We start from the raw sequence: 14,029 nt of genomic DNA, 5'->3' as shown, positions 1-14,029 counted from the left end.
AAATGGATAATTTGCTTTTTAAGAAACTGCCTTGTAAATATCTGCTGTTTTACAGGAACAAGAAATCGACAACAATGCTGTCTCTTCCCACGTGGAGATGCCGAGATGTGGGAGAAGCTGGTGTCCCCCATTTGTTCTGGGTTGAAGGGTCTTCTGACCTGGGGATGTTGGGGAGGGGTTTCTCCAGCTTTTATCTTTCTAGTCTTTTCTCGCTCGAGGCCAAGTGGTGCCTTTTTCAAAGCAAAAATCACAACTCTGGTGTCTTTGAAAGGATCGATAACATTTATTTAGTGCCTAACATTTACAGGGATCACAGGCAGGGCTGGGTATGGAGAGAGGGAGTGAAGAATCAGTGCCTTCACTGGCTATGAGGGGCCGGTGGGCTACACTCACCCTGGGACCAGATGCTCCCTGACACAGAGGTGGGCCTGGAAACTCCCAGGGATAGAGTTGAATATCTTTCTGTTCTCATTTCCCAGACCATTAGCACTGGCGGTGAGGAAGCACCCGGAGATAAGGGAATCAGAGGAGGGGGGGTGGCAGCACAGGTGTGCAGATGAGGGGTGTGAGGGGGTGCTGTGGGTGCCTTGGCCTGTGCATAGAGGCGTGTGACATTGGGCGAGGTTGGGCAGAAGTGTGTGTGTCATGTCACCGCGTCTGTGTGACATCATTTCTGTGTCTCTGGGATGTCATTGTGGCAGCTGTGGGTGGGGGATTGTGTGGTGCGGGTGTGGGCCTGTGAGAGTATTAGGAGGTATGGGTGGGGCGTGGGGCGCAGGCCGAGGGTGCCCACTGTGGTACATGTGTGGGTTACCGCCTGACTGCCGCCCTGGCTGCTTCTCGTGCTGTGGCGTCTCGCTGCACCAGGTCTGCGGATCCGCAAGTCAGGGTCACCCTTCAGTCCTTGGGGCCCAGCGCCTCCTCAGCCACTAAGGCAGGAAGGAGATGGGAATACAATAGTCCATCAGGCCGACAGAAGGACAAACCTTCCTTGGGCCTGCCCCCTCCTACCTCAACCCCTCTTTGCTATCAAAGACTCTGGCTCCTTGGGGCTTCACCCTCTCCAATACTCTCCTACTTGAGCTTCTTTGGAAGAGGTGGGACTGAGATGTATGCTTCCTTACGATACAGAAGAAAAGTCAGAGGTTCAGAGAGGCCACGTCCTATGCTCCAGGCCTCGGCTACAGTCTTTCTGAAGACCCTGGGGATTCTGGGAGTTTGCCCCAAAACGCTTGTCCTCCCCCACCCCACACACGTTCATTCCCAGGAGGGTTTTTCTGATGAGCTGGCCCGTACTCGCTCGCTCTCCATGGCCCCCCAGCACCCTCATGACAAAGCCAGATCCTCTCCACCTGGCATTCAAGGTTCCAACCCCTCTGCCCCACTAGGCCTTCTCTTCAGGGACTCAAACCCTGCCACAGTCCCCCCGCTGCCCCTTCAGGAGCCATCCTGCTGCTGTCGGCAATGCCCTTCCCCCACCTTGGCCTGGCAAAGGTTCTCATGAGGGGTCAGGGCTTGGCGCAGAAGCTGTTTCCTGGTCAGGGAAGAGGGGGCTGTGGCCAAGTCCCGCTTCCGCTGGCCCCCTCCCTTCCTTCCCTGGCTCTTCCCTGGGGCCCGAGCCTCACATTCCTTGGCTGGCTCTGGTCCACCCTCCCTGGCTCCAGCCTCTCTGTCTGACATACATGCTTCACGCACTCTTCCCCACCAGCCTACAAGGGAGGGTCACCCCTCACCATTTTCCACAGACTGAGGCTCCTAAGCCGCCATTGCTGGCCTGGACCAGTGCTGTCACTCATCACTGGTCCCTGGTTCCCACCTTCACCCCCAACCACAACCAGAGGGCGCCTGTGAACACCCGATTAGGGTTACATCCTCCTTTGCTCACAGCCTGCCCAGGGCTCCCAAAGTCCCCCAGCACAGAAACCTCCGTGATCTGTCCCCATCATCTTCTTGACCTCACCTCCTCCCACTCTCCCCTCTTGATCATTCCAGCCATTCCAGCTTCCTCACTCAAAATCACCAGTCATGGTCCTGCCTCAGTGCCTTTGCATGGGCTGTCTTCTCTGCCTGGTACAGGAACCTCCCTCCCCACAGCCCCATGGCTCCTTCCTCACCTCCTTCAGTTCTCTGCTCAAATGTCACCTCCTCAGGGAATCCTGCCCTGGCCCCCTGTGGAAAATTCTAACCTCACACTCCCTCATCCGGAATCTGTCTTGCCTAACACTAAGGGGACCCGTACTGACTCATTCATCTGGTTTATCATCTGTCTCCCCACGAGACTGTGAGCCCCACCAACAGCAAGGGTTTCTGTGCCTTGTTCCTGCCCGTGTCCTCAGCACCCAGCAGTTGCTCGAGAAATATGGGTTCAATGAACAAACAAATCATAATAGTGACGGCAATGAAATGGAGCGACGCGCCCTACGCGCGCAGCACAGAATCGGGGCTGCATTCGCGTCTTCCACCTTCCACAGCGCAACTTTTGCCGCCTCCAGCCACATAGCCCCTAAACCAATATTTACTGAATGTTTGTCTTCATCTCCATTGTGGTTTTTAAAAGATGAATTAAATTGACCTCCAAAGGACACCCAATCTTACCCAAGTAAAGGTGCACTTGCCGTCAATAGACAATGACTTACAAATGTGCAATTAGGAAGGAAGACCTCGTGCTCAAGTCCTGGTGACACTAGGCCCTGGGTCTGCCCTCGCTTTGTGAATACGGGATAGCAGCAGGTGTGGGGGAAGCCTCAGGGCGACTTAGCACCAGTGGAGACTTTCTTGAGGCACAGAGGAACAAGACGAGAAAGAAAATCAGCTCCTGGATAGGGAGACGGGTGATGGTGGGCCTCAAACCTGGCCCCTGCTCGGGTTCATCTAAAATTTGAATGTCTTGATTCTGTGGCTGGTGATTTGCCCACCGTTGCCCACTGAGTGGCTGGTTGAGCCAAGATTCAAGCTCAGGGCGGATGGCCAGGGCCTGCTCATCCCCGGCCCCTTTCTCAGGGGAAGGCTAATTAAGGCTGGAGCCCAGAGGCCCTTCCTGCGACCCTGCAGAGAGAAGCAGGAGGGGCCCAGGCTGAAGTGCGCACTTTCTTGGCAGGTCAATGTCATTTGGGGTAAACAATGTCAAGAGCTTTCCGATTCTTAGCTGCGACCCAGACAGGTCTGGCTCTGGCCATGATTTGCTGACGCATGACCCTGGCTGATCACTTCCCTGGAGCCTCAGTTCCCTCTCTGAGAAGTGGGGATAATAATAGAACCTCCTTCCTTGCCATGATGGCTTCAGGCCAAGATGGAGAGAGGAAAACTGTTTACTCGGAGCAGGGGCTTCTCCCTACCCTCTTGCTTCCCTCTCTGCGGGCTGCCCAAGTCTGAGGGATTTCACTGAGGCAGAGCCATCCAGAGCGAGGGGAACAGTTCCGTAAGGGGGTGAGCTCCCATGGGAAGGGGTATGTAAGAAGAGGTACAGTAGAGATGGAGAAGAATGTGGAGACCCCGAGGCGTTGGCGACAGACCTCTGGAAGTCTGGACCCAAGGCCCGCATGTAGCACCCTGAAGCTGAAATAGACCCAGATGGACAATAGTCTGGTGGCAAAGTCATTCAAGGAAGCCACAGTCTTTGGGGTCAGAGTGATCTTCAAATCACAGGTGTCCCCCCGGGCCTCGGGTCCTAAACTGCAAATGGGCCTGACCATCCTCAGGTCCTAAGCAAGCGGTGTGTTCCTGAGTGGGGAGTGTGTCTTCGACCAAGGACGGAGCACAGGGTGTTCTCAGAGTGGTGGCCTGAGTCACCTTCCCTATGACGCACAGGGTGTTGTTGGCCAGATGACCAGGCTCTGGGAGGCAGCGAGGGGGCACAGGCATCGAGCCATGACCTGAGTGGGTGCCGGCACTCTGAGGCTCCCTGCTCGGATCCCTGGACCCTTGCTCCAGACACTGGTGGACAGCACTTTACAGTTGGCAAAGTGTTTCCATGCCCTTGATTTCAGAGGCCCCCATTTTTGTAGAAGTAGAAAAGCGAGGCTCACAGGGGTGGAGCGAGAAGCCCAGGACTACTATCGGACGCTGCTCTCTCTCCCTCCCTTCCTCCGTTCCAGCCACCCTCAACCACCCTAATCCAAGCTACCCAGGCCTGGGTCCTAGCTGTTCATGTGCTTGGAGCACTGTTGCCCCTGTCCTCCCCAGGCCAGCTCCTGCCCATCCTCTGGCTCAAAGTTCCCCTCCTCACTGAGGCCCTCCCTTGCCTGTCTGGAGTCTGATACTTGGGTTCATGTTCCAGCTCATCCCTCCCTGGGTGTGTTACCTGGAGCGTGATGCATACTCTCTTTGTGCCTCACTCTCTTCATCCGGAAAGTGGGAATAACTATAGTTCATCAACTGATAGGTTGTGAGGGTTGAATGACTTAATAGGACAGAGTGCTCAAAACTGTGCTGAGCTCACACTAAGCACCTAATAATTGTAGGCTCTTGGCTACTCTTCTTGTCATGGCTCCATCATTGTCTCTCTCACCCACTACTTAGGGAGTTTCACGAATGCAACTGCATGTGTCTTGGTCACTCCTGTGTCCCCAGGGCTTAGCATAGAGCCTGGTACACAGTAGGTGCTCAATTAAGGAAGCAGCAAGTGTGAGATGAGCCTCCCTCCACCCCCAGTCTTGAGACCAAAGCCCTGGGATTGAACTATCTCAGCCCGCCCAGCTCTTCACCTGGATAGGACTGAGTTGCTTGTAGCAATCCGCTGGGACTCTAGGATCCTCTTCTTGAATTCCTCCAGGTCACGTGTGTCTAGCAAGAGAGGGAGGGGTTAGGCCCAACCTATTGCCTTAGTAGCCCCTTCACCTGGGTTACGGATAGGCTGGAAGTCCCGGATACAAGGTGGAGAGTACCCGCCCCATCCCTGGCTCGGCCCTCACTCACCAATGGGTTGGGTGTTGGGGGCAGGGCCAAAAGGTCTTGGCACAAGCATCGGCTGTGACTGTGGGAAGAAGGATAGAGGGAGGTTGGCATAAGCTGGGACCCCTGAACCACAGTGCCAGGAGGTTTCTGCCCTTCCATACTCTTGGAGACTTGGCTCTGAGGTCATGCCAGGGTGGAGAAACAAACAGGTACTCATGGAGAAGGACACATGTATTAATGGATGTATAATCATCACCCATACCCATCTGCCCTCAAATGATTGGGGACCGCAGGGGCTGGCTTCCCTTGGCAGCCCCCTCCAGAGAGCCTACTCTGCAGGGCCGGCCTGCCTTGGTCTCCATTACAACCTCAGTGCCAACCTGACCCCAATTCATGACCCCACTGGAACCATCCACCCAACCCAGCCCCTTTCCAGACTGAAGCTGACTCACTCTGTAAACCACTGGACCCCAATTCTCAATGCCATGCTTTGAACAAACCTGAGCCAATCCCTCCCAATCCTGAAATCCAAAGCCAGTTCTGAACTCAATCACTTAAAATCCGATCCCAACATGAAAACAGAGACTTCCTCAGAATCAAACCCAGACCTAAACCCAATCCCAAGGATATACCTGATCTGACTGTAACTTTAGATCTAACTCTGATGCCAACCCATGCCCTAGACTCAGCTGCTATGAAAAATCTACCCCCTACCCCATCCCCCCAACCCCAGCCGTGCGCTCCACCACGGCCACCCACAAACACCTTCCCAAGGCCACGCTTAACCCCAACTCAACCTTAGACCCCACCCTCTACCTGAAACAGAACACCAACCCAGGCCCACCCCAAGATCAGCATCCACACAGCTTCTACTCTAGACCCAGCCTTGAGCCTCACCCCAACCCCAATATATTCCCACCCTAAACCAGAGTCACCTAATCCTGCACCTCAAATATATCCCAATGCCAACCCAATTCAATCCCCACCCAGCCACCCTAAACCCAACCTCAAATTCTAACTCATGGTAATGCCAATCCCTGCCCCTCTTAATACCCATGAAATCCTAAATCCACTCTTGGCCCCAAACTTCTAATAATCTCTAGGCCACTCGCCACCTACATCCACCTGAGCCTCAACTCCAATTTCAGTGCCTCAATTCAATCCATTCAAAGCCACTGACATCCTAGATTCACTCCTCATCCAACCCTAGGCCTAACAACCCACCTGCATGCAACACCCAACTAAAGTTTTCATCTTTTCTCAACCCCAATTCTAAGACTAATGAGATGGAATATTAATCCAAACCAACTCTAGACACAGCAGTTACCAAGAACTCACTTGGATCCAAGTCTAAACAAATTCAATGTCCACATCAAGTCTTCCTCTCGACCTGTCTTAACCCTCACTCTAATCTAATGTCACTCCCAATGCTAACCCAGTGTCCCCTGATTCTTCAACTCAATTCAGATAACTCCAACCCTGACACCAACGCTCAATGAATCCCTAGTTCTCACCCTAAACCAATTCTGAGGCCCATCCAGCGGCCCTAAACTCAACCCCAATCCTTAACCCTTTCTTAGTGTCATTCCCAATTTCCAACCACCCCAACCCGAATGCCAATAAAATCCACATGAATAGATAACCATAAGCCTTAAACCAACGCGAGACTCTACTTCTTATGTGTGAACCCAGACTCAATTCTAAATCTACCTTCAATGCTTCAACTTAGCCTGACATTCTAGATTCACCCCTCACTCCACCCTGGATCCAACAGCCACCCTACCTCTGACTCCAGTCTGAATCCTACACTCTTCCTGGAATGCTGATCCCATTCCAGACTTGGCCCCAATCCTAACGTCAATGAAATGCTCAAGTGAGTGCTAACTAACCCAACCTCAAACCCAAGTTCAACATCACCACCAACGTGGCCTCTAGACCCACCCCCAGTGCCACCTAAATCTGGGGTGCCAGCCCACCTTGGCCTTTCTGCAGTCATCCAAGTTTGAGCGGCTGACAGCTAGCTCCTTCTTGAGATACTCGGCCTCCAGCTTCTTCTCCTCTAGCTCCTTGGCCAAGTTGTCTCGCTCTTTCCGCAGGGCTGCTTTGTCCTCTAGCACTAGCTGGGTCTGCCGGGCACACTCGGCCTGGAGCTTCACCTCCCGGGCTTGGGCCTCCTTCTCCGCCTTCTCCTTGGCCTCCTGACTGTCCCTCAGCCTCTGCTCAACCTCCTGCTTTTGGCGCTGGATGTCTGCGTTCTCACGGGCCACACCCTCGATGCCAGTCCGCAAGCTCCGGGCCAGGTCCTCCACCTTGTTACTCATGATGAGAGGCAGGTTGTCACAGTTTATCCGGATGGCGTCTATATTCGTGCTGAGGGGATGGTATGGGTTGTAGCTCGTTTTATCCAGGACACGCGGCATTATGTAATCCCTCCAAAGGTTGCGCATGTCAGTCTCAAACTTGTTCTTGTCCAGAGAGAGGCAGAGGGACTGCACCGTCTGCAGCCGATCCTCTGCCAGCTGTCGCTCCCGCCGCTGCTGCTCCCGGGCCTTGTTGCACTCGGCCAGCTGCTCCTCCATCCTCTGCTTGCTCAGCGCCAGACTCTCCCTGTCTTTGGTGCAGACTGCCTTCTCCTTGACCAACTCCACCTCTAGCGTCTTGGTCTTCTCGGTCAACATGAGGGTCAAGGCTACAGGTACAGGACAATAAGACTCAGGAGAGTTGAGGGGTTGCCAAAGAATTGGGCAGGGAGAACCCCACCCAAGCTCTCCGCTGCTCAGACCACTTACCGTTGCAGCTCTTGTTATTCTCCTTGAATTGTTCTTGGCATTGTTTCTCGTCCAGGATGATGGCAGCCAGGTACCTCTCGATGTTCGCATGGACTATCTGCCCAGAGGGGACAAGGACAGAGCTCAGAGTCCTGCCCCTGTGGGGCCTGAGGGTCACCTGGCTGCCCAGAAACTCAGGGCTGGGGCCCCAGATCCAGCACCCAGATGGCCTGTGTTAGCCCAATTCACAACAGGAAAAGCTGGTTTGATCTTCAAAAGTTGTTACGATTAACACAATTTGGCAATAAAAAGGAAGGCAGCGCTGACACGTGCTACAATGGGGACGAACCTTGAGAACCTGATGTTGAGTGAGAGAAGTCAATCACAAAAGGTCACATAGTGTCCAATTCTATTTAGATGAAATGTCTAGAATAAGTAAACCCATAAATATAGAAAGCGGATTTGTGGTTCTCAGGGGCTGAGGGAGGGAGAGTGGGGGGTGACTGCTAATGGGGATGGGGTTTCCTTTGGGGGTGATAAAAATGTTCCAAAGTTAATTGTCATGATGGTTGTACAACTCTGTGAATGTACTAAAAAATCATTGAACTGTACACTTTAAATGGGTCAGTTGTATGGCTTGTGAATCAAGTTTTATGATTCAACAAAGGTTGTGCCTTCCAAACTTTGGAACATAACTCTCCACAGAAATATAACAAGACATGAAGAGTTCAGAGGATTTGTCTTTCTGCCACTCTTTGTCCTTACTCCTTAGGAAGGCTGGATCCATGCCAACGCCCTGGAGTTAGGGAGAGCAGAAGTATAGCTCGGGAAGTTTCAGGGACTTCTGCTTTCAAAGCCTTAGCCACAGAAGGGGAAGGTCTGCAGGCGGAGACAAAGTACTGTGTTTCCCCAAAAATAAGACCTAGCCGGACAATCAGCTCTAATGTGTCTTTTGGAGCAAAAATTAATATAAGACCTGGTCTTATTTTACTATAATATAAGACCGGGTCTAATATAATATAATATAATATAATATAATATAATATAATATAATATAATACCGAGTCTTATATTAATTTTTGCTCCAAAAGACGCATTAGAGCTGAAGGTCCGGCTAGGTCTTATTTTCGGGGAAACACGGTAAGTTGGATGAAGTGAGAAAGAGTTTATCTGCCAGTTAGAGCGAGTGTCAAAGGGGAGCCCAGGATGTCCAGCCACATCCTGAGTCAGGGTTCTGGTGCCTTGACACAGGTGGCAGTGGGGCAGACCCTAAAAAAAAAAAAAAATTCACTGAGTTCAACTCTCCTTTCTCTTCCAGGGTCTCAGGGCCAGAAGTGCAGTTGCATTTGCAGAAATTTCAAGAAAAATCATGTTTCTTACCACTGCCAGAACCAGAGAAAGACCAAGATTCATATCCGTTACTATCAGACAGTGGGGCTGCTGGGACAGGGGCGAGGGCTGGGGCGGGTCTATGGGACACTTTCCAGCCATCAGCACCTCCCTCCTGAAGTGGGGGGTATGGGACCCGGGTCCCCTCAAAAGAAAACCTCGAGGGGTTCCAGCTCAGAGAATTTGTTAACACAAAGGGGGGATAAAAAGGCATGATTTTCAAATTTTGAAGTTATAAAGATCCAGATTCTTAGATTTCTAATCTTCTATGACGGGGAGTCAGGATGCTGGGATGCGTGTGAGTATCTATCACTTTATAATCCTGATTCCTTCCTATGGCTCCTGGGCCGGATGGCGGTGCGTGTCCTGGATGATCCAATGGGCTAATTCCCAGGAAGTGAGATGACTGAAGGAAGCCGCCAGACCCTGGCAGTCTGAGGGGGTAGACAGCCCTGCCCTGGGAATCTGAGGGGGGATGCACCCCATTCTGGGAGTCTGAGGGGGGATCCGCCCTGCTCTAGGGTCTGAGGAGGGACCTGTCCCCATTCTAAGCATCTGATGGGAACCCATACTCCCCCAGAGCCAGAGGGGGGACACCTCCCATTTTGGGGGCCTCACGGGGGACCTACTCTGCTCTGGACTCTGAGGTAGGACTCACCCCATTTGGAGTCTGATGGGGACCCTTCCTTCTCTGGGTGTCTGAGGGGAGAGTTCCCCCTTTCTGGGAGTCTGACGGGGGACCCATCCTGCTCTGGGGCTTAAGGGGGACCTGCTCTGCTCTGAAAGTATGAGGGGGACAGCGCGCTTTGGGATCTGAGGGGGACCTGCCCCCATTTGGGAGTCTGACAGGGACCTACCCTGCCTTGGGGTCTGAGAAGGGGAGACACTGTCCTGGGGCAGGTCTGAGAGGGGCCTTTCTGCCCAATGAGGAGGGCTAGGTGGTCTTATCCTTCCCCCTGCCCCCACCACCTACTCCAGCCAACCAGGACCCCTCCTGTGGCAGCAACCAAGGCTATCGTCACCCAGCTTCCCTCCCTATGTCAGCTGAGGTCAGAGGGGGGCCCCTTCCTCAGTGTCTCTGGCACCAAGACCTCCACAGAGGGAAGCATGTGTGTGTGAGGGTACATGGGCGATTGTCCAGTGAGCTTGACACAAGCTGAGGGTGCTAGGGGGTGACTGTCTCCACGAGAGCCCCAAGTGTGCCACTGTGACTTTCCCCCTGAGGCTGCTTTGCCCCCTTGTGAAAGCCGCCTCCTTCTCAAGCCTCCATTTCCCCATCTGCAAAAGGGTTTAGAGCCTCTCCCTACCTCCTGGGCTTCAATAATGAGATTATATTTCTAAAGCAGATGCCAGCAGAAGGCAAATATAAGCCATTTACACTTATTACTAAGTAAGAACCAAACGCTCTGAGTTTTTATTTAGCCAGTTCTTACGTATTTGCAGTTGGCCCATTCTAGGCGCTCCATGCATATTAAGTCATGGACCCAAGGCTGCCGCCCAGTTACACTTGAATTCTAGGTAGATAACGCATATATTTCTTTTTAGTATAAGTATATCCCAAATATTGTATGAGATATACTTTTAGTAACAAAATATTCATTGCTGACCTACATGGGCTCCTCACGCAAAATATAGGGTCTGTGACTGTCCCCATTTTATGGGTGGGAAAACTGAAGCTCAGAGAGGTGAGATGACTTTCCCAGGGTCCCCAGGGTGAGTGTCACGCCCTTCACCCTCCCCATTCAACCTGGCACTGGCGGAAGCTGGCGTTGATCCGGTCCAGGTCGCGGCGGGCGTTCTGCAGCATCTGCGTGTTGGTCTCCTTGGCACGGGCAGTGAGGTTAAGCTCCTTGGACAGGTTGGCCTGGCTGGCTGCGAGCCCCACGACCTGGTTGTACAAGCTCTCAGCCCGGCGCTCGGTAGCCTGCAGGTTGGACTCGGTGCTCACGTGCACGTTACCGTAGACCATGAAGAGGACGAGGCCCAGGATGATGAGGAACTGGATAAGCGAGACAAAGAGGAAGAAGTAGCGCAGATAATACCAGCAGTCGCGCTGGCTGCCCCCAGCCCTGGAGTAGGGGCTCCCGTGCTCCATCGCCAGGCCCATCCGTTCCTGGGCTTGCCGCCTGCTGCACCAACACTACTCAGCTGGCTGGTCTGCTCTGGGTGGTGGCTGTGCCCTTTCTGGACCCTGCGGCCCTCAGGGGGAGTGTTTATATTACTTCTCTTAATACTTCCTCTGCCTGGCTCCTTCCTGGCCAGGAGGAAACGGGGGCGGTAGGTTATCTCAACACTCCCACCCGGGCTGTGAAGGGAAGCGGGGTAGGCCATGGCCTGGCTGGCCTCCCTGCTTAACACTGGGTGGGGCACCAGCTGGGTGATTGGCTTTCTCGGCCTCTCTGAGCCTCAGTTTCCCACCTGCCCCTGCTCTGTTCCAGGCGCTGTTGTCAGTACTTGCTGCATTGTCCCTGCTGTGTGGAGGAAGAAACTGAGGCACAGGTTGAGGAAAGGACTGCCCCCAAGTCTCATACTGTTGGTTCACTGAACTGGGCTTACCTGCCGGGGTGTTGACTACAGACGTGTGCCCACCTCACGGGGCAGTGTTGATTCGATGAGCTAAATCGTGTGGAACGCTTAGCCTGGGGCTCAGTAATTGGCACATCAGAGCTTCACGGAGGGCTGATCCTCAGATGGTGGTGGCGGGGACTCCCCAGGTTGTCATCCCACCCAATGCCTGACTCATACAGGTCCTTCATAAGTGCTCTGGGAGCAACAGCACGAGCAAAAATGAACTTGAGGCCGAGGAGAGCTGGTTTGGCTTGTGTGAACTCAGGGGAGGGGCTTCTCCTGTCTGCGCCTCAATTTCGCCCTCTGTGAGATGGGGTATGCATGATGCCCAGTCACAGGGCTGTGGGGGGGGGGGCGGAAGCTGTTGTTATTATTACTATCATTTCCTGCTGGAACCATTATTTGGGGGCTCCGTGAGTTGGTGAACAGGAAGTGTTGCATAGGTGGGGGTTGAGCCTTCTTACTGGGGGTCATCCCTGGGGAATGGAGATTTCGGAAGCAAGGAGCAAAGGGTTCTGGGTCCGCCCTCCTGCCCGTTCCCCCCAGAACCAGGAGGTCCAGGGAAACCCTCCATGCTGGGTGATACCTGGGACCCACAAGAGGAATCAGCCACAGCCAGGCCCATTTGGGAGGGGCCCTCAGGCTTGGGGAGACAGGGTGGACATAGCTGCTAGCCTCATGGGGTAAAGGGGGGACAGGGACCGAAGGGAAAGGAATAATGAGGTGGAAAGGGGTCTGGACCCTGCATGGGTGACAGTAACACAATTGCTTCCCATTATCTGGAGGGGCACAGCAGAGTGAAGGCTCCAGCAAGGGGACCCATCCCCCGATTAGCCAGTGTAATGGAGTGGGGGGTTGTTGACAGGGGGGAAGGGGTCCTCCAGGGTGGTGTTCATCAAGGAGGCGGGAGCTTGGTCGGGAAGGAGGAAGTTCCCAGGGGTGGGCAGGAAACCCCTGTCTGACCTTTGGTCCTTGCAGCTACCGGGTGATTCCTGATTCCAGACCCTTCCCAGCGGTTAAGGGAGGAGGGTTGGGGGCTGCAAGTGGTGCCCAACCAGCTACTCCTCTAGGTTGGCCAGGCACATCAGATTCCCCCCTACCTCCCCCCAGCCCCCCCATTCCTGCGGGTGGGAGGACATCTTCCATTTTCTTCGATGGGGGCCATATAGGCAGGGTGAATTCATGGTTACGATTTAGAGCCCTGGAGTTAAGTTTTGGCTGTGCCACCTACCACTGTGTGACCTCAGGCAAGTGATTTCTCCTTGAGCCTCAGTTTTCTCCTATCTAAAGTGGAGGCAACATCACCAGTTGTAAAACACTTATTACAGTGCCTGGCACACATTTAGCCTTAATAAGTGGTGGCACTTTTTTAAAGTGGGAGGGGATGGATCATGGGCAGCCTCTGATGCCAGGCCGAGGAACTGAGACACAGGGGAAGAGCACTTCCTCCAGGTATTGTTGTCCCGAGCCTGTGGGAGCACAGGGGAAAGGGGGCATGACAGGGGAAGAGCTCAGGTATGGGGGCAGTGCCTGGGCCAACGCCAAGATGTGTGACAGTCTTGATGTCTTACGATCCTGGCTATTCTTCATGATCTATTGAAGGTGTTACATATATGTATATATGAGCATGATGTGTGTTGTCAAGGAAAAAGAAAGCAACCACAAACTCCCAGAAAAGTAAAAAGCCACCCTAGATGGTACTGACCGGTGCTACAATTTTGAGCAATTGTTACAATGTCAGAATAAGAGTCTTAATATACATACTAATGTCTTGTCAAGCTCAAAAATAACATTCTGTTTCTTTTTGGCAAATTGCTTTTTGGCAATTTGATCCCATATCTTTCACTTGCAATGGTTCTTTTTGGAATAACTTGTTTTAATAGCTAGATTTTTTTTTAATTGAAAAAGTATTGATGTAACTTTCTCTATTTGCTCAACATCATGTCTTCAGGATCTGTTGACTCCTTTTGCCTACTGGTAAGGTTTTCACCACATACAATACCATAATAATTATCAATGGACATTTAGAGTTTTAAAATTTTGTTCCAATGAACAAAATAAAATTTGATATCAAATCCCCACAAATGAAAGCAATGCTTCCCCAAGCAGTCATATTTTACATTTCGACAGCTGTCACCAATTTGTCTTCCAAAAAGCTTGTTTCCACTGACAGCCCTGTCAGCAGTGTCTAAAATCTCTAAAAACAGACTTTCTGAACACATGTTGCCTATGTTCCTGGCCAGAAAAATTCCAGAGGGAGGACGCAAGTGACTGATCCTCAGATTCACACGAGGTCAGCTGCATTGGCCCTGATATATGTTCGGTTTTTTTCCTGAAAACAATTTGTTATGTTTACAGGAAATTTTGTGCATGAGTCTCTCTAAATTCCCTCAGAAGTTCATCCCAAAATT

The 14,029-nt window shown here is 52.5% G+C and overlaps 1 protein-coding gene across 1 annotated transcript; it reads right to left on the bottom strand.

Annotated features, from left to right (window-relative positions):
- Positions 1-259: 259 nt before the first annotated feature.
- On the bottom strand, positions 260-11,236 carry PLVAP (plasmalemma vesicle associated protein). The gene is made up of 6 exons (XM_019737076.3): positions 10,798-11,236; positions 7,683-7,779; positions 6,870-7,582; positions 4,915-4,972; positions 4,704-4,782; positions 260-929 (listed from the first exon to the last, which is right to left on the bottom strand). The coding sequence occupies exons 1-6, from the start codon at positions 11,155-11,157 to the stop codon at positions 923-925; spliced, it is 1,314 nt and encodes a 437-aa protein (XP_019592635.1). The 5' UTR covers positions 11,158-11,236; the 3' UTR covers positions 260-922.
- Between the last annotated feature and the right edge of the window lie 2,793 nt (positions 11,237-14,029).

This window comes from Rhinolophus sinicus, chromosome 15 (genome assembly GCF_057876585.1).
Source record: "Rhinolophus sinicus isolate RSI-liver-muscle chromosome 15, RSI-T2T, whole genome shotgun sequence".
Lineage (NCBI taxonomy): Eukaryota > Metazoa > Chordata > Mammalia > Chiroptera > Rhinolophidae > Rhinolophus > Rhinolophus sinicus.
This window is presented reverse-complemented; position numbering and strand designations above follow the sequence as displayed.

Bases quoted from the DNA above. Each gene is read 5' to 3' on its own strand.
- PLVAP (XM_019737076.3), bottom strand. From the start codon at position 11,157: ATGGGCCTGGCGATGGAGCACGGGAGCCCCTACTCCAGGGCTGGGGGC. The intron at 7,583-7,682 runs GTAAGTGGTCTG...CTGTACCTGTAG, and splicing joins GAATAACAAGAGCTGCAACG to CCTTGACCCTCATGTTGACC. The intron at 4,973-6,869 runs GTGGGCTGGCAC...TTCTTCCCACAG, and splicing joins ATGACTGCAGAAAGGCCAAG to TCACAGCCGATGCTTGTGCC.